The 27500-nt window shown below is 36.5% G+C and overlaps 1 protein-coding gene across 4 annotated transcripts in view; it reads right to left on the bottom strand.

Moving 5' to 3' along the window:
• The window catches only part of LOC106880926 (mitogen-activated protein kinase kinase kinase 7-like), a 427548-nt gene that overhangs the window by 118941 nt on the left and 281107 nt on the right, over nucleotides 1-27500 (bottom strand). For all 4 annotated transcript variants that reach the window (XM_089338807.1, XM_089338806.1, XM_089338808.1 and 1 more), the window contains 2 exons: nucleotides 18852-19033; nucleotides 17625-17757 (listed from right to left, as the gene is read on the bottom strand). In XM_089338807.1, coding sequence (XP_089194933.1) covers nucleotides 17625-17757; nucleotides 18852-19033 — 315 coding nt within the window. The remainder of the gene's footprint in view (nucleotides 1-17624; nucleotides 17758-18851; nucleotides 19034-27500) is intronic.

Raw genomic sequence — 27500 nt, 5'->3', positions numbered from 1 at the left:
CACACACACCTGTGTGTGTGTGTGTGTGCGTGTGTGCGTGTACATGTGTGTGTGTCTGTGTGTGTGTATACAGTAGCTGCTTTCTCCTAACTGAGCAAAGCCATTGCTAGAAAGAATCATTGAAATGCGTCATTGATGATGCAATGTGAGGCCCCTGTATGACTCTAGAGCCCTGGCCAAAGTTTTGCACATTCTATGGCATAATGCACAGCTGTGCTTGCTGGCAGGAGGAACAGGTGCCACAGAATGAAGTCTTTTGACTGGCCTTTTCAATCCTCCAACTGAAAGGCACACCTTTTCACAGGTCGCGCATGTCCTGCTGTGAACAACAGCTGTATCACTATTTCTACATACTCACACATAAGGAAGCACATAAATTCAAAACAGGGTAGAGAAAAATAGTACTCGACTACCAAAGGTAGAGTAACATGCTTTTATTAAAGCTGCAAAATTTCCACAAACACACACACATACACATATACACATGCATACACACACACAGAGAGTTCAAAATACAAATTTGTGTATTCACTTGAGACACACACACATATAAATATCAGCCAAAATACACACACACAGATGCACATACATTCACAAATGTGTATGGAATTGCAGTTACGATACAAATGCACAAACATATGCAACACACATGTACAAACGCACACACACATACATACATACATGATCACATGTACATACTTATATGCACAAATATATAGATAAAGGCACACATATAAAGATGTGCACATGAACACACACACATACATATTATAACATGAATACACATACATATAGAGAAATACTGACACAAACATGTGCACAGAAATTCACACACATACATAATCTCATGTACACATACAAGTAACAGATACATTCCAAAAACACGCGTGCATACACACACACACATACACACACACACACACACACACATACACACACACACACACACACACACACAGAGAGTGTCTCATAAGTCTGCCAGAATTTTAGATATTAAACATGCTCAAATGCTGAATTTCATACAGGTCACCAGATACTTTTGCTTGGCTGAGAGAAACAATGTGTCTCATAAGTCAGTCTGGATTTCAGATACTCAACATGTTGAAATCCAGCTTTACATACGGGACACCAAATACTGCGCTTTTTGGTTGAGAGAGCCAGGCGTCCCAAAAGTCTCTCAGAATCTCACATATTAAACATGTTCAAATGCTGCTTTAAATATGGGTCACTATATTCTGCTGTTTGGTTTATAAAAACAATGTGTTTTATTCGATATTAGATAATTTACTACGCATGATCTAAGGGAGGTAACTCAAGTGGGTGATCAATGGCATGAATTCCAAAAATTCAGATAGGTGGTCATGTACTAAATGATGGATATATTCTTTTACTTGTTTCAGGCATTAGACTGCGGCCATGCTGGGGCACCGCCCTGAGGAAGTTTTAATCAAATGAATCAACTCCAGTAATTGTTTTTGATTTGTTTTTAAAGCTGGTACTTACACTATCAATGTACCTAACTGAACTGCTAAGTCATGGAGATGTAAACACACCAACACTGGTTGTCAAGCAGTGGTTGGGGACAAACACACACACATATATATACAGACACACACATATACACACAATGGCTTTCTTTCAGTTTCTGTCTATTGAATCCACTTACAAGGCTTTGGTCAGCCTGAGGCTATAGCAGAAGACACTGGACACGCAGTAGGATTGAACCTGGGGCCAAACAGTTGAGAAGCAACCTTCTTATCGCACATATAACAAAAACAGAAATAAGAATAAAAATCAATGATGTGAAATGTGCCTCTTAGTTGGAGAAGGAAAACAAAAACCTAATGGCAATTGTCAGGAACTCTCAGAAAAAGTACTTTATTCTTGTATTCTTTTACATGTTTCGGCCCTAAGTTTGTGGCCATGCTAGGGCACTGCCAGTGAAAAATCTACTTAGCAGAGCATGGTTTATATAAGATATATATATATATATATATATATATATATATATATGGGAGAATGTACGAAAAACAACAACAACAGACGAGGACAAGTGGTGTAAAAAACAACAAAAGGATGTATTAGTTTAACGCTCGGGAATACGGAAAGTCCTTAATGTTTCGAGCTATGCTCTTCAACAGAAAGAATATGGAGAAAAACAAGGAGAAAAACACTGAGAAAAAAAATGAATAGTCACTGGTCAACGATCTATCATGGCTTCTGCCATATATATATATATATATATATATATATATAAATTTTTATGTGCGTGTGTCTTTGTGTCTGTGTTTGTCCCCCCATCACCACCATCGCATGACAACCGATGTTGGTGTGTTTATGTCCCTGTAACTTAGCAGTTCGGCAAAAGAAACCAATAGAATAAGTACTAGGCTTCCAAAGAATAAGTCCTGAAGTCAATTTCGTCGGCTAAAAAATCCTTAAAAACAGTGCTCCAACATGGCCACAATCAAATGACTGAAACAAGTAATATGCTGATATGGTGTGTGTGTATATATATATATATATATATATATATATATATATATAAGGAAGCACATAAATGCAAAACAAGGTGGAAAAAATAGTACTTGAATACCAAAGGCAGAGTATTGTTCTTTTAATAGAAGTATACACACACACACACACACACACACTTATATACATGCATAGATAGACACAATCACACATATTCATACACTTACATAGACACATGAATTTTCCTGATGACAAAAAAAATCGAGTAGAAACTAAGTATGTGGTATACTAGTAGTAGTAGTAGTAGTAGTAGTAGTAGTAGTAGTAGTAGCAGCAGCATGGAAAGGAAGGTGCTTACAGTTAAGATGGATTTTTAGTTTCATTTTGAAGAATTGTCTTATTGATTTTTACCAGATACTAATAGTTCTATACAAGTTTAGTTGGTTCTTCACATTATTATTATTATTATTATTATTATTATTATTATTATTATTATTATTATTATGATTGTCGTTTTTGTTGTTGCTGTAGTTTGTCTCCTTGATTTTACTGGCTAGTTTAAAGGAAACGAAGTTTGGGGGGTTTTTTTATCAGAGTTTGCGTTAAATAAGTCTTAGATTGCTGCTGATAACAACTGCAAGTACTTACAATGGTGAATTTGGGGGGTTTGTAATTGAGTGGAAAAGAACTGGAAGCAAAAGAGGAGGAGGAGGAGGAAGAGGAGGAAAAAAAGGAAAAGGAAAAAGGAAGGAAAGAGAGAAGAGAAAAGAAAGAAATTTATCGATTATTTTCTTTCTTTTTTTCCGTTTTTTTTTTTTTTTTGTTATCTTTTAGTTTTTGTTGTCTTGAAAAGTCCAGACGTTGCTCTCTCTCATTGCACAGACAGACACGGAGGCACGCAGACAGAGTTAGACAGACAGACAGATACATATACATAGAGAGAACAGACAGACAGACCGACAGACATGCACGACAGAGATAAACACAATCACAGGTAAAAAGAACTGATATAAGCAGATTCATATACAGATACTACAGGAAATAAAATTAAAACATTCTTATTATTATTATTATTAAGGCAATAAGCTGGTAGAATTGTTAGCACGCCGGGCAGTATGTTTAGCGGTATTTCGCCCATCATTATATTCTGGGTTCAAATTCCACCAAGATAAACTTTGCCTTTCATTCTTTTGGGGTTGATAAATTAAGTACCAGTTGCATACCGGGGTTGATCTAATTGACTGGCCCCTGCCCAAAAAATTTCGGGCCTTGTGCCTAGAGTAGAAAAGATTATTATTATTACTATTACTATTAAGGCGGTGAGCTGGCAGAATCATTAGCACGCAAGGCAATATGCTTAGGGGCATTTCATCCATCATTACATTCTGAGTTCAAATTCTGCCATAGTCGACTTTGCTTTTTCTTCTTTCAGGATCAGTAAATTAAGTACCAGGGAAATTCTGGGGCCGGTGTAATTGACTAGTCCCCTGCCCACAAATTTCAGGACTTGTGTCTGTAGTAGAAAGTATTATTATTATTATTATTATTATTATTATTATTACTATTATTATTAAATCACATGGCCTAGTGGCTAGGTAAGGTGTTGCACTCACGATCATGAGATTGTGATTTCAATTCCTAGACCAAGAGGTGTGTTGTGTTCTTATATTTCGTGCCACCTATTTTGAGATGTGACAATTTTTTGAATGGAAAGGGCACCTTTTGATGTCCCAGTAACATACTCTCTCTCTCTCTGCTCATATCCCTACCTTTTACTTTCCTGACAGGCTGATGCCCTTCATCCAACACATCATTACTCACTTCACTGATTTATTTATCTCCTCCAGTTTCCACCCACCTCCCACATTTATTCCCAGAAGACTTAAAAATTATGCAGCAGCAAACATCATACACACATTTCATATTTTCTTTTCTTAAAAGTAAACAATAAAATAAAAATTGACATGTTCCCCTCTGAATAAAATCTACAAAAATTGAATTACTCCAACATAACTTAACAATATTATTTACCAGAAAAAATAAACAATTATAAAAGACTGCAGGTGGTATTTTTCGGTAAAAGAGAAAATGTTTAGCATAGAATAAATAATTTTATTTTGTATTTTTTCTAAAGAATAATGACAACAATACATAGAAAAAACAAGTTAATACTCAAATATATCAATATCTGGTTTCTTTACTAATGCAAGAACAAAAAGACAAAGAACAATTTCTTGTTTCTTTTCTTCTTTTTTTTTTTTTTTTTTTGCTTTTTGCTTGAGTGTCTTCCAGTATACAAACATCACTTGAGTCTGAATCAACATTCCTGGACATCGCAGTAAAATGCCAGTGAATGACAAAATAACACAGGCACAAAAGAAATTGAAAAACCAAAGGTTAATAATATGTACACATAGTTGCACACTGCACATGATCATGTGTTTAAGAAGCCTAACTTGAAATCCCATGTTTCCAGGTATGCCCCCCCCCCCAGTCTTGGCACCGTGGCAAAATGCCTTCAACCTTAACCTCTTATTGTAGAGGCTTTGTGAGTGAAGCTTATCTTCATCAAGCAATGGTTGTTACTGTCTCGAGTGCTAGGACTAACAGGACCGGTAACCCAGTTTCCATCACATAAAAGTGACTCAAACCATAGCATTCCCCCTGAACAAGATGCCAATCCATTGCAGGAGTTACTCACTCACAGCTGAGTGAACTGGAATAATGTGAAATAAAGTGTTTTTCTAAAGAACACAATGCACTGCCTGGTCCAGGAATTGAAACCATGATCTTTAGACCATGAGTGCAACACCCTAACCACTAAGCTACATGCTTAGTGAATGATGAGCACAGCTCCAGTGTCCCCACTGTCTGATGGCGCTTGGTCTCCCAGCGGAGCATTTGTAAAATTTACAAGCTGGATATTTGAGCCTCAGACAGATGCATTACTTTGCCTGCTAGAATGTTAAGATGTTGGGCAGCCTCAGCTGCAGGTGTCTGTCAGATGTGGTCAACATTCATGACGGACGTGGTGAACTCATTGTTCAGAGCCAGCTCAACCCATTCCAGATGAATGCCACCCCAAAAACAAGTAACTAGAAATATGCCTGGTGAATGAAGCTGGAGATGTGGAAACACTGCAGAAGACCATCAGATGGCCAGTACATGTTCTTGCCACCAGTGTTATCCGAGGGAAAGGCAAAGGCCAATACATCTTGGCACCTGTGACGTCGCATCTCATTTCTCTAGCTGAGTGAAGTGGAGCAACGTGAAATGCAGTGTCTTGCTCAAGAACACAACACGCAGCCCGGTCTGGGAATTGAACTCACAACCCCACGATTGTAAGTTCAATGCTCTAACCACTGAGCCATGCGCCTTCACAATAACTTTCAGTCTTTGACAGACAGGTTAGGCATGTAAAAGTGCAGGTTGTTAAACTGAGAGCATCCTTCCAAGATCACAGATTTTGCAATTCCTTACAATAGCAGAGTCAATAGCAAAGGAAATGAAAAAAAATGATAAATATCCAGCTGGAGAGCAGAGGAGACTGGATGAAAACCAAGACAACAATTATACTTGTAGTATTTGGTGCACTTGGCACAACATCCAAATTGCTATCTAAAAGACTGAAAGAGGTTGGAAGTGAAACTTGTATTGTCAACCTGCAGAAAAGTACCATAAGTATATTCTGCAACCATCCTACGAGTCCTTCTTTATTTCAGGCAGTAAAATGTGATTTCATGGAGATTTGGTTGTTATTTCAAGCAAATCAAGTGACAGTGGAGAGACTGCCTAAGTAGATGGAAAATGATCAAAATTAATTCTGACTACGCCTTCTTGTCCCCAAACTACCCTACAGTGCCTCGATCATCTAATAACTTTCAGCCTTTGACCATTTGAACGGAGGGATTAAGCAAGTGAAACCACACACTGTTAAGTGAGAACATCTACGTGAGTGACAGCATCCACTTAAGTAACAGCATCCACTTAAGTGATAGGACCACTTTACTCAGACTCATTGTTGTTGTTGCTTAACTGAGGGTCACCTCCAATCAAACAGACCTATGTAGACAACCTCAGTCCTCCCCACTGACACACCCTTAGCATTAGTGATGCGACCCCTGCAAAAGATGCTCTTACGCTTGGCAAAATGAACAGGAGTCCCAATGCTCCAGCCAGTCGGCTTCTCTACTTGGGAATGAATTCAATAACACTATCTCTGTGAGGAACTGTTCTCAAGGCTTAGCAAGAGCATACGGCTGTCCCCTACTGTGCCTACTGTAGCTGCAGCACTCTTCTCTTTCTGCTTATTCTCATTATCTAAGGTGACCAACACTTTTTTTTAAAATAATGGGGTATACTGTAAGGGACATATGACTACTATTCCTAGCAGATCAAGTGACTATGTTTCCTCATCATCTCATCATAGTCTTTGTGAAAGAAAGGAAAAAAAAAAAAAAATCAAAGATGACTTATTTCTTTCTCCATCATTAAACAGACAGACAGTAATATGTTAATCTAACCCCTACAGAACTGATTAAATCTGGGTCCCTGGTGCTAGACTAATTCTCAACACAACACAGACATTTTACGTGTACTACACAAAACATACATACATTCATATTACTTTGCTTAACTCATTTTGGAATTCATGACCAAATTTTTCATCATCATCATCATCATCATTAATATTATATAATCAATCACCATCATCATCATCATCATCATCATCATCATCATGTTCTCCTACTTTCTGTTTTTACTATTATTATCTTTCCAGTTTCATGACATTCCAAAATCCAATTTATTCGCAAGAACAGATAAAGTTTCAAAAAATAATAATAATAATAATAATAATAATAATAATAATAATAATAAAACAAAAATTTTCAGAAAAAAAAAATAAAATAAGAGCAACTCTGAGGTTTAGTTAAAAGTGAATTTTCTTCCTTTCATTTTTTTCCTTCTGTTTTATTTTTCTATTTTTATTATTTTTTTCCAATTTTTTTTTTTTTCCTAACTTCTTCGACTCCCCACTTCCACCTGCTGCCACCACAACCAACCAAGAAATTGAATTTTATCATAACTAATAGCACTTTTCTTACGATGGTAATATACCTAATTTGTTTAATTTTTTTTTTTTTACTTCTTTATTGGTTTGTTTGTTTGTTTACTTGTTTGTTTCCACTTTCCCCACATTATCTTCCTACAACCTTCACCAACAACAATCTACATACATTCAGCCACATACATAAATATGTGTGTGTGTGTGTGTGTACATACAAACATACACACACATATGTATATATATATATATATATATATATATATATATATATATATATGTGTATGTATAAATGTATACACATACACATATCTGTGTATATATATATATATATATATATATATGTGTGTATATATATTTATTTCTATATATATATATATGTATAAATGTATACACATACACATATCTGTGTGTATATATATATATATATATATGTATAAATGTATACACATACACATATCTGTGTGTATATATATATATATATGTATATATATATATATGTATATATATTTATTTCTATATATATATATATACACATATACATATTATATATATATATATATATATATATATATATATACACATACATACATATATATATATATATATATATATATATATATATATATATATATATATATACACACACATATACATACATACAGATCTGATCTGACTGAAGAAATTTAGAATTTAAATCTTTTCCTTCTCCCTCCTCTCTCACTCTCTCATTCCTCTCACACCACTACCTGAGAGAGAGATAGTGTGAGTGAGAGAGAGACAGAGGGTGTATGAGAGACAGAGACAAAGAAAGGGAGAAGGACGGATAGTGTGTATATATGCAAGAGAGAGAGAGAGAGAGAGAGAGAAAACCAAACAGAGAGAGAGGGGGGAGTGAGGGAGACAGAGGCATTGGCATTGTTTGTATGTGTGTGAGACAGAGACAGAGACAGCATGTGTGTGTGTGTGTGAGAGAGAGAGAGACAGACAGAGAGAGAGAGAGACAGAGAGAGACAAAGAAAGAGTGTGTATGTGAGACAAACACAGAATGTGTGCGAGAGAGACTGCATATGCAAGAGGAGAGAGAGAGAGAGACAAAGAATGTGTGCGTGTGTGTGTGTGTGCATGTGGAGAAGTAGAGACCAGGGGGGTGGGCTGAGATTATTTATCTCCTATAATCAAATTTTATGAGTGCTGATTTTAATGTCAGTTAAATACGAAATGAATACATATCAGGCAAACATCTAGACAAGAAACACAAGAGACCGGTGATAACTTAGGAGATACCAAATGCAATAAGCATACGGTGGAACAGCTCTAACTCTTAAACACAACTCATTTCTTCTCTTTCTTACCATCTTCCTTTGTTATTTTGTTCACTTAGACAAGCTGTGCATTTAGCTTACACAGCAAAATATTTAGTATTATTATTATTATTACTACTACTACTACTACTACTACTACTACTACTACTACTACTACTACTACTACTACTACTATTGTTATTATCATTATCATTATCATTATTATTGTTATTTTCAATGCACCACAGACATAAGAACAGGAGAAATTGTTCAAGTTCACTTCTTGTGAAATGGATGAGTGGATAGAGTTTCAGAATACTTGTCTGTGTGTTCAGAGTTCAAGTAAACTCCACTGCTTGTATTTGAGGAGTTTAGTAACAGAGTGTCGTAAGCGCCGTCCCCGCCGGCCGTTTTCGAGGTTAGTATATCATTTTCTTTGTCTCGACGTCTAGAATTTTTAAAAAATTGCAAAGAAGAACCGATGTTTGTCTGATATTTATTCATTTCGTATTTAGGGTCGAAAATCTGGCTGAAAAATATTGGACCTCGACACTATTAACATGATGCTCACTAACCCAAACTCAGATCAAAGAGTTTAGTAACAGACCATCGTATGCACACGCACTCAATCAATAACTCTGGTGTGGTCCCTGTATCGTTTTACGAGGTGTTACGGCTCGTTTTTTAATATTCCTCGTTACCATCATAATGATAATGGGTATTATCTTACTACCTTGTCTTCATTACCGCTTAAAAATATATTCACCTTGGTATATTAAAACATAAACAATACCTTTGTGGGGTCTCTGTATGTTTTTTCTAAGTATTACGGCTAAAATATGCAATGTGATATATTGTTTCATAGAACTGATATATCCTACAAAATGAGAAAGACGCAGCCATTGTTCCGTCTTTCATATGCATACATAAATACATAATTTTACATAGGTGAAATGATTCAGTTTCCATCTACCAAATCTACCCACAAAGCCTTGGTTGACCTGGGGTTGACCCAGAGCTATAGTAGAAACCACTTTGCCCAAAGTGCCTAGTGATAAGAACTGAGTGTAACTTATCTACAGAAGCAATGTTGTCACTTTGAAAACTATATATTTCGGACGGGAATATGGCAGCGCCACCTCTAGCCGAACAATAATTCTGAGCTGATGAAAAGAAATAACCAAGAAATCGCGATACACAGATATAGTTTAGAGCTGAGTGGGGGTGCTAGATTCCCTTGTTCGAAAATATAAGGACACAGATCGTGTTGTATAGCCAGCTGGAGATGATGTCTCCTGAGGCTAAATTACAGCAACATTAGTCCTAAACCAGGACTGGCATGTTATGTTGGCAAACAATCTTTACTACAATGTACTGTTGCTGAATATCTCACGTTGTGAGATTTAAAAATAGTAATTTTCTAAGAAGCAATGTCAATAAATAAAATCCTAGAAACAATGGCTAAAGTCTACAAAAGCAACAACAACATTGATACAAAGTGTTGTCATTTTCTCACTAGCTACTTTCCTTAATGACAAAGAAAACACAGACAAAGATGATGATGATGGTGATGTTGATGAAGACAAAGAAAAGGATGATGATGAGGGTACTGACAATGGTGATGATGAAGAGAATGATAAAGAAGACAAAGAGGATGATGATATGATGATGATGACAGTGAAAATGATGATAGCATATTATGTCATCACAGTGAATCAGTGAGATATTGCAATTAATTTGGACAAAATTGGTCATTCATATACAAAACAAATCTTTCATTGTTTAATTTACTGTGAGAAGAATAATTATCGTTATAACTATTATTCACAAGATCGTTAGAACATTGTAAAAAAACCAAGCATCCTGCTACAGGTTTCATATTATCCTGAGTTCAAATCCTACCAGGGTGCCACGCAGTGGGAATGAACCCGGAACCATGTGGTTGGTACGCAAGCTACTTACTACACAGCCACTACGGATGATGATTAATTTACCGTTAATAATAAACAATTATTAACTTCCCAATCTCCATTTTCTTTCTCTTCTTTTATATAAATATAAATTATATGTTTATATACATACATATAACTATTATTTTAAAGAAATTCATTCCCCCAAAATACTAGGTATTGAACCAGTATTTCCTTGGATGAAACTATTCCTTCATGAGGTTAACACAACCTCTAATCGAAAGTATATATATATATATATATATATATATATATATATATATATATATATATATATATATATATACATATAGTAAATTTCAACATGAAAAAACACAGAAAAACACAAAAAAAAAACGCGAGGACATGGAATAAGTACAGTGTTATTGGACGCTCAGGATAGGAGAGAAAAGAAAGAGGATTTAACGTTTCGATCGGAGATCTTCGTCAGAAATATAGGAAAAGTCCAAAGAAGGGAAGACAGAGAACGAAAATCGCCAACGATGCACACGCGATCACATATTGGAATGACCGGAAGGGAAAGGGAGGAGAAAAAGTTATTTTCAAAGACAAGAGAGTGCAAGAGAAGGAGGTATGTGTGTGTGTGTGTGTGTAATAGCACATGTGTGTGTGTAACGATAGCATGTGTGTGTGTGTGTGTGTGTGTGTGTGTGTGCGTGTGTGTGTGTAGTTGTGGCTGTTTATGTATGTGTGTGGTTGGACATAATATCGTTAAGGTCATAGGAAGAATTTATAGTAAGAATTTGGTAGGAGCGGCTGCCTACAAGTGTGAGACTAAACATGTACTAATACACATATGTATGCATATATAACCCAAAGGTTACAAATGAATTTTGGGAAACTTGTCAAATTTTGGGAATCTTGTGAAGGAAATTCTCACATTTTGCATATTATCTACAGCACCAGTAAGATGCTACAACATTTTCATTAATAAGTCTCACTCTCTCGCTACCTTTACACCAGAGCCACTAAGCAACAAAACACACCAAAAACCATAGCTTTTGCAAAGTTACCACCATTAGTTTCAGCACCGATACTACCATAACCATCACCATAAAATATAATGCAGACACCTCCATCTTTACACCACCGTAAGCAAAAGACGTTAGAAAAAAATAGTAATAAGAATTAGGAGAAAAATTAAATAAAAATGTAAGGAAAAAAGTAAAGACAAAAATAAAACCAAAGTGATCACCAATAGCTTCTGCATTCAGAAATAAAAAAAACAGTAAAGAAATAAACGAAAATGCATGTAAAAACAGGAATTAAACCCAAAACTGACAGCAAAATAACATTGAAATACAAAAGCAACAACAATTTCTGTGGAAACAACATCTCAGATCAGGCAAAATTATTATACATATATTTGTTGTTATTATTATTATTATGAAATTCAAAAAGCTGTGTTTTGTTGGCTTTGTTCTTTTTTTAACACAGATTTTTTTTTTTTTTTTCCATTTTATTAATTTTAATATTAGTAATAATAACTTTGAATTAAAAAGAAATGTTATGAAAGATACTGCATGTATATATATTGAGGCAACAAAATACAATAAAATGCCTCGCTACCATTTTCCTTCCTTACCTGCCACCACACCCCCTGTTCAAACGTGTGTGTGTGTGTGTGTGTGTGTGTGTGTGTGCGAAAGTGTTTATAAGTGTGTTTGTGTGTGTATGAAAGAGTGTATCTGTGTGAAAGTGTGTGTGAGTGTGAACATGTGTGTGTGTGTGTGTGAGTGTGAACGTGTGTTTGTGTGAAAGGGTGTATGTGTGAAAATGTGTGTGTGTGTGTGCAAAGCATGGCATATGGCTACAAGAGTACATATGCAATGTCTTATGCATGCGTGCGCACACACACACACACACACAAACACACACATGTGCGTGTGTGCACCTTGTAGCTGAGCCTTAATTGTTTTCCAAGTAAAAGATCTCTTCTTCCACACTTTGAAGACACAAAGCCAGTGGATGGATGGATGGATGGACGGTTTGTTGACAGGTGAAAAATGACAACACCATCACCACTTGCAGCTAAGGAATATAAACAAACACACAAAGGAACATACCTACAGGTGCATGTGTTGCTATGTATATGTGTGTGTGTGTGTATATGCATATGTATGTGTATGTGTATGTTTATAAATACATACATACGTAAAAGTCAAATGATGAGAATGAGTGCTCAACACTGCATCGGTGGATAGAATTTCTTTATTTGTGTATTAAGGCTAACAGTGGTTTCATGATTCAGTAAGATATCTTAATATATAAGCAGTGGTTAGGGTTGTTGCACTCATGAATGCAAGATCGTGGTTTCAGTTCCTGGACTGGGTGGTGCATTGTTTTCTTGCGCAAAACACTTCCTCTCACGTTGCTCGGCAGGTACACTATACACCTGCTCAGGTAATGTAGATTTGATGGAGTGGGTGAGTCAATATAAACCACATACATTTGACCATTATCAACAAATCATTTGCACAAGTTGTTCAGGAAGAAACTGCAGACACGTCTTCCTTGGACTACAAGGGACTATGACCATAAGTGTATTTATATTTCTCTTTTACTTGCTTCAGTCATTAGACTACGACCATACTGGGGCAGATCCTTGAAGAATTGTAGTCAAACAAGTGATCTCAGTGCTTGTTTTTTTTTTCTTTTGTTTAATTCTGATATTTATTCCATCAGTCTCTCTTGCCAAACCACTAACGTTACAGGAATGTAAACACACCAACACTGGTTATCAAGCAGTAAGGTGAGAGGGGAGAGACAAACATAGACAAAAAAAAAACTTGCAAGGCTTTGGCTGACCCAAGGCAAAAATATAAGACACTTACCCAAGGTGCCATACAGCAGAACTGAACCCAGAACCATGTGGTTGGGAAGCAAGCTTCTTACAACACAGTCATGTATACACATGTGCATATGTGCGTGTGTGAATATATATCTATATGTGTGTATGTATATCAACATGTATTTCAGTTTCTGTCAACTACATGCACTCACAAGCATTTTGGTTAAGCCAGGGCTGTAGTAGATGACCCTTGCTCAAGGTAACATCCTAAAGGACTGAACTTGAAATCACATGGTTGTGGAAAGCAAGTTACTTAACCACACAGCCACTGTAGGGTAAAAGCTGGCTGTTATTTCAAGCAAGTCAAGGAACCATTGAGAAAATGGCTCCGGCTGTTGGCTCGCCAGTGGTTAATACCCGGTGCCGATGATAAGTTTCAAGATGACAGTCAAGAGGGAATTGAAATAGAAACACAAATTTAATGGAAGAGAGATTGGGCAAATATCCAGAATGAGGTCAAGGAGCTGATGGAAAGGGTAAGAGATGATAAACCATGTGAGTTTAGACATATCTATATTCCCAAAACCTCCATTGGCCCACTCCTCCTCTTCTTCCTCCTCCTCCTCCTCCATCTCCCACTTTCAGGGTAGTGGGGTGGGGTGGCAGGAAGGAGGAGGGAGAGGTGGGAGGGGCAACGTAGGGCTGGGTTAAAATATACACAAATAACAATATAAGTAACATGTGTACTCATTTTGGTGCAATATTTAAAGATATATATATTTGCATTACACATACATATACAAAATATATATCCAATATATTCACACAAATGCAGTATATATATATACATACATATATATATATATACATACATATATATATATATATATATATATATATATATATATATATATATATATGCTCATTCACTCTCTCTATCTATCTATCTATCTATCTATATATCTATCTATCTATAATAGCATATAGTTATGTGTACATTTGTGTGCGTGTGTGTGTGTGTGTGTGTGTGTATATATATATATATGTATGTATGTATGTATGTTAGTATGTATGTCTGTATGTATGTATGTATGATGTATACATGTGTATATATATGTGTGTGTATATGTATGTGTGTATATGTATGTGAGTATATGTATGTGTGTATATGTGTGCGTGTGTGTGTGAATGCAGTATAAACTATATAAATATATTTGCAGAAGGAAGCCATGCCAGTACATCTCACCATTATCTCGAAAAAATTATAATTTAACAAGAAAGAATTTTTTCAAGCCATGTCAAAAGGTAAAAAAAAAAAAAAAAAAAGCCCACCAAACTAAGCATCTCTTAAGAGAACGGTTAATAACATGACACCCTGCTAAATAATTAATACCCAGGTAGGACATCAACAAGAAAACAAAAAAAAGAACACAGATAATATTATCAAGTCAATGCATTAATAATTATGAAGCAAGGGAGATGTCAATGTTTATGGCTTCAATCATTGATCAAGAGAGAAGGGAGAGAAAAGAATACAAGGAGAATAGGAGGAGAGAGAGAGAGAGAAAGAGAGAGAGAGAGAAAGAGAGAGAGAGAGAGAGAGAGAGAGAGAGAGAGAGTGGTTCACAAAAAGGTATTCATTTACTTGGTTAAGTTCTTCTCTCTACATATAGTAAAGGCACATGGCTCAATGGTTAGAGCATCAGGCTCACAATCATGAGGTAGTGAGTTTGATTCCTGGATCAGGCTGTGTGTTGTGTGCTTAAGCAAGACACTTTATTTCGCGATGCTCCAGTTCACTCAGTTGTGGAAATGAGTTGTGATGTCACTGGTGCCAAGCTGTATCATGGCCTTTGCCTTTCCCTTGGATAATATCGGTGGCATGAAGAGGAGAGGTTGGTATGCATGGGTGACTTCTGGTCTTCCATAAGCAGCCTTGCCTGGATTTGTGCCTGGGAGGGCAACTTTCTAGGTGCAATGCCATGGTCATTCATGACTAAAGGGGGTCTTTACCCTCACATATGTGTGTGTGGGTGAGTCTCCTTGTCTCGTTATCTCATGCAATATAAATGAATGACAGCAACATACAAGCAGTGTTGTCCACTTCCAAATGTCCATGTAAACGTGTCCAGTCATGGAAGAAAATATTACACTGTTTGAGGAGAGTTGGTGATAGGAAGGTCACCTGGCCATATTAAATTTGCCTTAATGAGTTCCATCCAGCTCATGAAAACATGGGGATAGTGAAAGTTAAACGATCACCATCATCATCATCATCATCATACCACCTTGCCCACACACAATTCATTACACTCACACACAGATCCACCCACCCTATACACATCCACACACACACAAACTTACCTTATGCATACACGTGTTCCAACACACCACACCATCTCTCCACATTCTCTCGTCTTACTTAGTTCCCTAACTTTTAACTCGTTGCTCATCTAAAAAAAACTTCTTCATTCCACTATTTCCTGTTTACCATTACAGCATGGTAAAACTCGCAAACAAAAAGACATCTTTTGTTTCTTCCATTAATTCTGTTTTATCCTTTTATTTTAGTTTTCCTTTTATTTGTTTCACCTTCTCCCTCCTCCTTTTTTTGACAAAGAGCCACAGCCAGAAATATCGAATTAGATTTCTTCCTCTTCCTCCACAGCATTTAATGCATTGATTGACTTTACACTTTGTCTTATCGACATTTCAAACTTTTTCTTGTTGTTTTCATTTTCATATTTTATTAATTTTTTTTAAATTTTGTTTTGGCTTTTTGTGGAGATATTTATGTCTTTTTTTTTTTTTGTTTTTTGCTAATGTCCAACCTAGATATCATTAATTAATTGCCAGGATACCATCTTACCAACTTAATGCAGACTTAACCCGGATTACCCCTGGACTTTTCAATGGCATCACTGAAAACCATTGTGATCAGTTTTAATAACCAAAAATTCCTATAAATAATAATTATGTGACATAACAGCCTATATTTTTTTTCTCACACCAGTATCTTCCATATCAAAAAAATCAAAACAAAAAAACATTGTTAAAAAAATTCAAAACATAAATATACAAATAAAACAATCAAGTAAAAACTAATTAGCAAAAACAAAAGAAAGAAAAGAAGGAAGATGAAGGCGTGGGAATCGGTAAGAATTGATTCCTATGAAGAATTCTGGCATCATTGATGTCCATTTTAATGTCTATTCTATACCATTCCTCCCTCTGAGACTGATACAATGAGTGTGCAGAAGCCCATTCATCATCTACACACTAATTATTGGTTCCAGTTCACAAAATCAGGTAGAATGGTTGGTGAGAACCCACATCATCTCTGGCAGTTATCTTCTCTTTTTTCATCTTTTGTGTCAGTCATTGGACTGCAGCTATGCTGAGGGCTCTACCTTAAAGGGTTTTAGTTAAACAAATCGACCCCTACCCCACCAGTACTTTTTTGTTAAAAAAAAAGCTATATTTTCAATGCACTTGAGCATTGAGAATAGATTGCCTTACACCCAAAAAGCACAGCAGGGGACCAGTTAATTACATAGGGCCCCCCCCCCCCAGTATTTCACTGGTACTTAATTTATCAACCCTGAAAGGATGAAAGGCAAAGTCGACCTTGGCAGAATAGGAACTCAGAATGTAAAGACAGACAAAATGCCACAAAGCATTTTATCCAGTGTGATGATGATGATGATGATGATAATGATGGTTTCTGATTAAGGCACAAACACTAATAATGTTTGAAGGGTAGTAGGACTAGTTGACTGCACTGGCCCCAGTATCTGACTAGTGCTTTAAATTATCAACCCCGAAAGGACAAAAGCCAAAGTTGAACTCAGCAAGATTTGAACTCAAAACATTAAGACTTAAAAGAAATATCGTAAGGGGTTCTATTTTATTTTTAACAGCAGCTTCTTTTACCTTCCTTCTTTCTTTCTTATTTATTAATTCATTCACTTTAGTCATTAACCTGTGATTGATTCAGTGACGAAAGTGTTGCAACTTACCAGGGTGGGCTACTCGACTCTGTTCCACCGCTATTTGTCCAGCAGAGTTAGGGTTACTTCGGTTCTCCAAGAGGTTCTCACGACTAGCAGCCAAGGAAGCTGGGGCACTGATTGGTTGATAAGGGTAAGGACACTGGCAGAGAAAGAAAGAGTCAAAGTAGTAAACTAACAACAACAATAAAAATAATAATCCCTTTCTACTATAGACACAAGAATAATAATAGTCCTATTAGAAGTACAAGGCCTGAAAGTGTGGGATGGAACGAATTGATAACATCCACATCAATAACTCAACTGAGGGATGAAAAGAATGAAAAACAAAGTCAACCTCGGCAGAATTTGAACTCAACATGGAGGTAGATGAAATGCCACTGAGCATTTTGTTCCATGCACTAAACATTCTGCCAGCTCACCATCTTTGAAAAAAGAAATATCACAAAGCATTTTGTTCAATGCTCTAATGCTTCTGCCAGCTTGCTAATAACAATAATAAATCTAATTTTGGAACAAGGCCAGCAATTTGAGAGGAGGGGCTCAAGTCAACTACATCAACCCCATTGCTTGAAGAGTACTTATTTCATTGTCCCTGGAAAGATAAAAGGCAAGGTCAGCCTTGGTGAAATTTTAATTCAGAACAAAAGGATGAATGAAATACCGCAAAGCATCTTGCGTTTCTGCCCGTTTGCTCCTCAGTGGATTTCTAATGTTTTAAAGAGTAAAGACCCCCTTTAATCATGAATGACCATGGGATTGCATCTAGAAAGTTCCCCTCAAGAGCATAAGCCTGGGCAAAGTTGGTTATGGAAGACCAACAGTCAGATATGTATATCAACCTGCCCTTTTTATGCCATTGATGTTATTCAAGGGAAAGGCAAAGGGGCTGATATAGCTTGGCACCAGTGACATCACAACTCATTTCTACAGCTTAGTGAACTGGAGCAATGTGAAATAAAGTGTCTTGCTCAAGAACACAACACACAGCCCGGTCCAAGAATTGAACTCACTACCTCATGATTGTGAGCCTGATGCTCTAACCACTGAGCCATGCACCTTCACACTGAGCCGAATTGTTATTTTTCTTAGCACACATGTGATCTGTGTCATATGTGGTCATAATTTGTAGATTTATTTCTCCAGCTACTTATGTGCTTGCAATTCACTCCTTGTAGAGGCTCCCTCAACAGAAATTAGTAGATGAAAACTGAAAGAGATAAGTAAAATGCTTACCGGATACACAATTTGATGCATAGAGAGGTTTGGATTAACCCCCTGGTCCACTCTGTCCACAGGCTGGCAGACAGTATCACTGTAGGTGCCAGTTTTACCAGTTGGAGTGGTATATGTCAAAATAGAGCTGCTACTTGAGACAAAGTTATTAGTGGATGTCACTGGGGGGCTTCTGTAAGCAGCTGTAAAAGAAGAAGAGGAGAACATTGAAAAGACAACAGAATATAACAAACTAGTGGAAGCAATGGAAATTCCACAGAATGAAAAAGGGATTAAGCTATTTAAGACAGAAAGGAAGATTTGCATTTTTATTTTTATTTTGTTAATTTATTTCACTTCCAGTCATCATCATCATTGTCTAACGTCCACCTTCCATGGATGGGACAGTCTCACAGGAGCTGGCCAGGCAAAAGTCTGCATCAAACTTCTATGACTGTTTTGGTAGGATTTCTACAGTTGGATGCCCTTCCTAACACCAACCACCCAGCAGAGTGGACTTTGTGTTTCTTTTCATGGCACAAGCACAGTCACAATAATATATGATTTGAAAATTTCCCTCCGCTAAGCACTTTATATTTCTCCCTTTCTTTTTCTCTCTACCTCTTCAACAAACATTTTAACCATGTAATTCCCCGCTTCATGTTTTTAACATTTCTCTCTTTCTCTTCACATCTCACTTCCAATAACCACATGAGTGACAGCATAATGCATCAGCTGGCTATCTGCTCTCTCATTCACTCTAACCTTCCCGCTTCTTCATTCCACCTCCTCCTCTGAAGCAAACTGAAGCGCAGTGTGAACAAACAGAAAGAAGAAGAATATTATAGCCTTGGGTTGACCAACACCTTGTGAATGGATTTGGTAGCCGGAAACTAAAAGAAGCCCATCATGTGTGTGTATCTTTGTGTGTGTCTGTCTGTCTTTGTGTCTGTGTTTGTTGCCCTACCACTGCTTGGCAGCCAGTGTTGGTGCATCTGCATCCCCATAACTTAGCAGTTTGACAAAGGAAACAGATGGAATAGGTACCAGGCTTAAAAAAAGAAAAATGAACAGTGGGGGCAATTCATTTGACTAAAACGTCAAGGCAGTGCCCCACCATGGCCACAGTCTAATGACTGAAACAAGAAAAAGAATAAAAGAATAAAAGAATAAAATAGCTAGTCTAGTTAGTCTATAATAGTTAGTCTAAAATAAGCTGGTCCTAGATATACTTGGCTTGAAAATATAAAGGGGTAGTTATGGTTGGATTGCCTCTGATCACAGATGCGTGTGATCAAGATTGACCAAGGATCAGTCATTAAAGCACAGAGAGAGAGAGGGGGGGGGGCTTTTAATTGGATGTTCATCCCAAATGAATTTGACAGCCTTAGATCATACTCTATCATATTAGAATTAGACAAGGTGAACTTAGTGTATCAAGTTCTGGAGCAGTGATTCTGGATTGGGGTTGGCAGACCCTAAATGATGATAATGATGATGATGTTGATGAACATTTTAGTTACTGCAAGTCACAGGTGAAATGATTTGGGGAAAAAAAGTTAATATATGTTGAACAACAGACGCATGACTGAACCATTGACATCAGCATGAACTGCCAGCCTCCCCACTGTTATTAGTGTCCATTATAGAAACCAACTTGATGGTCCACATCCTCTCAGTTCAATTTCACACAAAGTTCCTCAGCTTTTCAGATACAAAGTCATCAGCACCAAACAAACGCACACACACACACACATATATATATATATATATACACACACACACATGTATACACGTAAAAAAAAAAGAAATTAGAAATGAAATAAATTAAAATATACCAAACAAAATAAATTAGTAACACTAACACATGGCACAGAATAATTATTTTAAAATGATTATTGTGTATAGTTCAGAAACAAACTAATAAAATTAGGGAAATAACTATTGTGAAAGCTAACAGACCACCAGTATTAGGAGAGACGAGAGTGTTTGATCTGATCGGGAACAATTAAAATAACTGTTTGCTGCAAACAGAGAATATAAACCAGAAGCATTAGATTAAGCTGTCCAATTTTTGCACAATTCCACAACAATGAAGTTAGACATGTTACTGACAATCTTATTAAATTCATCACCGAAATTCCTGCATCAATTCTTCAAAACATTTCTACATTACAATTAAATCAACATCTTTGAATTCTAATCAATATTGAATGCAAGTAGAAGGTAAAAGTGTGTATATAATATATAAGTATGTAGGTATTTCGATAGGTAAGTAGGCAGGTAGGTAGGTAAGGTGTGTTGATACTAGTAGACAAAAGGAAACAATGATATATAAGCTTCAAATGTTTTTATTTATTTGCTTTATTTTTTTTTGAGCTGAAGACAGAGACAGGCGGGGAAGGAGAGTGAAGAGGGGCTTTTTAGTGGTCATTCAATCTGCTAGAAACAGAAACCAAATCTCCATCAACTCATGCAATTATATTTTATCTTTCATTTGTTCATTCGTTGGACTGCAGCCATGCTGGGGCACCACGTGGTAAAAGTTTCAGTCGAATGAATCACCCCACCCCCCACCCCACCATAGAACATTTTTTTTTGGTCAAGCCTGGTATTTATTCTATCAATCTCTTTTGCCGAACCGCTAAGTTACAGACACATAAACACACCAACACCAGTTTTAGAATTCAGTGGACTCACAAGGACTTGGTCAGCAAAAGACTCATGAAAGAACAAAGAAATGGCAGAGCAGTTGACTAAATGTCTCACAGCATTCATTTAATTTTATGTCCTGAATATACTGAGTTCAAATCCCATGGGAGGAATAGTTTTACTTTTTATCTCTACTAATTAAATTAACACAAAGTTTTTCCTGAAATGAATTTCTTTAAAAAAGAAAAACAACAAGAACAAAATGCTTAAATGAATATAATATGATTCCTTGATAACTCAGCTTCTTTGAGATACACTTTTGGTTATTTAGACTATAAATAAAATTTGCTTATCAAAATCCTTTCCAAAACCAAGCAGAAAAGTGAAAACCCCCCAAAAAAAACATATACGAGAAATGGGATGGATATATATGTATGCGTGTGTGGGTGTGTGGGTGGGTGTCTATATATATACACCCACCCACACACACATACATATATATACACATACATATATATACATATATATACATATATATATATATATATATATATATATACATACATATACACACATATACACAGACATACTATATATACATACACCCACATACATAAGTATACACATGCACATACATATATCTATACACAGATATACACATATATCAATTAATGAAGAAAAAATATTATAATTACTTTTTCGTTTAATTAAATTAAATTTAAAATATAGGATTTTAGATATAACTTAACCTTTCCTTTCCTCTGATAAGAATTAAGACATGCTACGAAATTAAAATAATTCTCATGTTAATTATTTTATATTTGTTTTTTTCCTCAGAAATAAGTAATTAATTTACTCAACGAGAAAGGACTATCACATGAAGAGTTTAAACTTCCACCAAACAAAAAAAAACACCAATACTACCACCACCACTATTACTAATACTACTGCCACAACTCACATTTCTTTACAACAACTATTACTACTGCTACTGCTGCTACAACCACCACTACCATCACCACTACTATTAATGCTACTACTACCACCATTACTACTATTCAAACTAAAACTACAGCTGTTTCAAGTACCACTAAACACTACTACCACCACTATCACAACTATTATCACCATTATTATCACCATCACCATCACCACCATCATTGTTGTCACTGACACTATGACCTCTATTAACATAACATCACCAATGCCACATGTATATGTTTACGAAGCGTTGCCGAAAAGCTCCTAGCTTTAAGGGTATCGCAAAAGGCCTGGTTGGAGGCCCAACATTCTGAGTTCTTTTACAGAGCTTAGAAAACCTGAAGGGCCACTACAATAGGTGAGTGAATCCTAGAGGGAAGTATGTTGAATAAGATCATATTTAACCGATCCTCTTTTTTTACTCAAAGCCAAGAACTTTTCAGTGCCCTCTACCATACACACACACATACACACATAAGGGGGTACTGAAAAGTCCCTGGCTTTAAGGGGATCACAAAAGGCCTGATTGGAGGCCTAACCTTCCAAGTTCTTTTACAGGGCTTAGAAAATCTGAAGGAGTGCTACAATAATTGAATGAAATCATATTTAACTGATCTTTATCAGCACCACTTCTGTATATGCACGCACAGACACAGACACACACACATGCATACAGACACACACACATGCATACAGACAAACCACATGTGATGACAAAAGAGGTAGACCTCAATATCCTAAAACAGAGCACTGTATCTATCGAATGATGCAGGCTTAGAGACTCACATTCAGAACTTTAAGTTTCTGCAACAACAATACAATGATTGTTATTCTACTTCAGCCATTATAAGCTCAGTACAACGTGCATCGAACTTGTTTGTTTCAGTCACAGGACTGCAGCCCATGCTGGAGCACTGTCTCGGAACACTTAGCTGAACAAACCGACCCCAGTACATATTTCTTTTCCAAGTTTGGTACTTATTCTACTGGACCCTTTTGCCAAACTGCTAAGTTACAAGGAAGTAAACAAACCAACACTGGTTGTCAAGCAGTGAGAGGACAAATACAAACATACACACACACACACATACACAACAGTATTAATTGCAGAACATTAAAATATGAATATCATCATCATCTGTGTGTGGTGCATACACGTGCACTTGTTGCACACAACTGGTATCTTTCCTGCATATGTGTGTGTGTGTGTGTGTGTGTGTGTGTGTGTGTGTGCTGTTGTTGCTATTGTTGTTGTCGTTGTAGCATTTGTTGCCATTCAGCACCAATTCATCCCTGCTCCAGTAAGATATATGATTAAAGGCATTCCACCCATGACCATCTTGTCTCTCCATACATCCAAAACTACACTGTTTGGTATATACATGAGTATATAAAACAGCAGGCCGTGACTTGAAAGAAAAATTGGCTTCTATTACTAGCGGATCAAATGACCATTTGGAGTGTATGATATATGTACAGGTGTGTATATTCGTGCATGTCTCGGTGTGTGTGTATAATCGTCTATAGTCAAAATGACAGCGTGTAGTCATCTGACTGTCTGTCAGCCTGCTTTCATCTGTGTCTCAGTGCATGCCTGTATTTATACAACACTCGGTGCCTGAATATCTGTATGTGGAGGTGTGTATACACACTTATGCCTCTGCGTATGTGTGCGTGCATAGAGGTAGAAAAATATTGCTTTGACTGATAATGCATGTGTCTGCACATGTGCACAAATGTACATCTGTGTATGTATACATGTGCATCTTTTCATTTGTGTGTGTGTGTGTGTGTGTGTGTCTGATGGTGTGCTTTTACTTGTGTAAACACATGTACCTGTATGTGTACATATGTTTCTGTATGTGTGCATGAGTAGATAGATAAGTATGTGGGTTTACCTACTAGTGTGGCTTTGCCTTTGCATCTCTACATTTGTATCAATCTATCTATCTATCTATATATATATCTATATATATATTGATGTGTATATGTATCTATATATATATAGATATATATATATATATATATATATATATATATATATATATTGTGTATATGCATATATATTTATGTATAGATATGTGTGTGTGTGTATATATATATATATATATATATATATATATATATATATATACATATGTACAAACACATGTATGCATGTCTATGTACATAGATATATATTCATATATATACACACAGATATATATGCATATATGCCTGTGTATGTGTATGTATATATATATATATACATATATATATATATATATATATATATACATATATATATATATATATATATATATATATATATATACATATATATATATATATATATATATATATATATATATATATATATATATATATGTACGTATGTTAGCATGTGTGTATATATATTTATATATAATTTATATATAATGTGTGTGTGTTGTGTTTGTATATACAGAGAGACAGACAGAGAGAGAGGAGAAGCAGACAAAGACAAAGACTGACAGACAGACAGACAGAGTAGCACAAAGAGAGAGAGAGAGAGAAAGAGAAAGAGAGGAAGATACAGAGATAGGCAGAAAGAGAGAGAGAGAGAGAGAGAGAGAGAGAGAGAGAGAGAGAGAGAGAGAGACTATGTGTTCGTTAATTAGTATGACTATTATTCGGCTATTTAGTACAACTTGAAAGTTTCCACTTTCCAACAAGCAAAAGCTAAAAACCAAAAAGAGTCATCAAGAAGGAAAATCAATAATTCACTGCTAATTGCTATCAGCATCTATGAATTAATTAAATATCAAGCACACATACACACACACACACATATATATGCACACACAGAGAGAGGCACGTACAGGTTCGCTCACACAGAGATAGACAGACATACACAGTAAGAAGTAGTAGTTTTCTGAAGACAACTTAGTAGCAGTGTTTGTTGCTAAGACAACCAACTACCTAGTGAGCTAGCTAGCTAGCTATTTAGATAGCCAAGTGGCTAGCTGGCTAGTTTCACAAACCTATTTCAAACAGGGCCCCTGTATATGATAGAAAATGAAAGTAAGGAAGAGGGGAAGGCATGAAAATATTGACCTTTCCACCACCACCACCACCTCTTTTGACACACTTGTGGAAGACCACACACACACGCGCGCGCGTGCATTGTCAGTTACATAGGAAACCCATTCTGACAAGATGGTCATGACTGGAATGCCTTTGATCATAGGTCTTCTATATTTCTTTTCCTTTTTTTTCTTAAGGGCATAGACAGGGAAGGAGATTGAGGGCCTGCACAACACCTTTTTCTGAACCTTGGAGAGACTGAGGTCAAGCAGGGGGGAAAAAACCCTATTCTTTGAATATCTGCAACACAATGGAATCTCCTTAAAAACCGTTGGTGTCAAAAGGGCACCAGATCTAGGAGTAAACCCATTCTCACTTGATGGTCATGGTTGGAATGACTTTGATCATAAGTCTGCTATATTTATTTCTTTTCATTTTTATGGCATAGAGAGAGGAATACATTGGGGGGGCCCACACAACCCCTTTTCCAGGGACCTTGGACAGACCGGGGGTCCAGCAGGGAAGAAACCCCTATTCTTTGATTATATGCAGACAGAAGACCCCAATCCAAACAAGAGCAACACAGTAGTTTCCTTAAGACAGTTTGGTGTTAAAAGAGCACCAGACCAAGCAGAAAGGATCACAATAATTCACTGTGCCCTTGCCCCAAATTTGAGGCCATGCACACATGTAGCTGCAATTTGATATTTTCCTCAAAGCAGTGGATTGGCAAAAATCGGTAGAGCAACCAACAGAATACTATGTGGCATATAATCACACCTCTTTCCATTCAGATTTCAAATCCTGTTCAGTACCAGTCAGATACTAAGGTCAGTCAACTATAGCTCCTATCCAATTGGAGGTATTGTATTTCTTTCATCTTCTACTTGTTTTCCTCATTGTGTTGTGGCCATGCTGGGGCATCATTCTTCAAAGGTTTTAGTCAAACAAATCAACCCTTGAATTTTTCTTGTTTTCAAGTCCGGTCCCTTATTCTATCAGTTTCGTTTGCGAAACTGCTATGTTATGGGGAAATAAACAAACCAACAGTCTAACAGCAGGGAGACAAATACATACACACACTCACTCACTCACTCACTCACACACACACACACACACACACACACACACACACAATGGACTTCCACACAGTTTCCATCTGCCAAGTTCACTAGCAAGGCATTGGTCAGTCCAGTGCTAGAATGGAAGACACTTGTCCAAGGTGTCACAGAGTGAGACTGAACTTGAAACCACAATGTTGCAAAGCGGACTTTCTACCACACTGCTTTATTTTTTTTTTTTTTTTTGTTCTTTTACCACATACCAAGGTACATTGATTTCTCCACATATATCATGTTCTAGGATTTGTATTCTTCTTGGTGTATCAAAAAACATGGCTTAGTGGTCAGGGTAAGTGGCTCAGGATCATAAGATCATGAGTTCAATTCCCAGCAGCACATTGTCCTTGAGCAAGACACTTTATTTCAAGTTGCCCCAGTCCACTCAGCTCGCAAAAATGAGTAGTACTGATAATTTAAAGGGCCAGCTTTGTCACATTCTGTGCCATGCTGAATCTCCCTGAGAACTTCATTAAGGGCATGTATGTCTGTGGAGTGCTCAGCCACTTGCACATTAATTTCACAAACAAGCTGTTCCATTGATCGAATCAACCGGAACCTTTGTCGTCATAACCAACGGAGTGCCAAAGTTGTACCGTACTATATGGAAAGAGGTTTCTAACCTCTAACTACCCCCTTTATCGTGTCATTGCTAACATCATCCTTACCACTACCACTATAACCAAAATATCAGAATATCTTTGAATTTGTCAAGAACTTCATAACAAACAAACAAACATGCACAAACAAATATAATTTTGTGAATTCGATACATCATTTTCCTTATAATTTCTAAATTTCAAATTCAAATTTCTAATCCCACCAAATATTATAACAAAAGGATTACCTCTCTTACAACTGCAACCACAAGAAG

Source organism: Octopus bimaculoides, chromosome 21, assembly GCF_046866305.1.
Source record: "Octopus bimaculoides isolate indiv1 chromosome 21, ASM4686630v1, whole genome shotgun sequence".
NCBI classification, from domain to species: domain Eukaryota; kingdom Metazoa; phylum Mollusca; class Cephalopoda; order Octopoda; family Octopodidae; genus Octopus; species Octopus bimaculoides.
The sequence above is the reverse complement of the archived record's forward strand: the minus strand, read 5'-3'. Positions and strand labels throughout refer to the sequence as shown.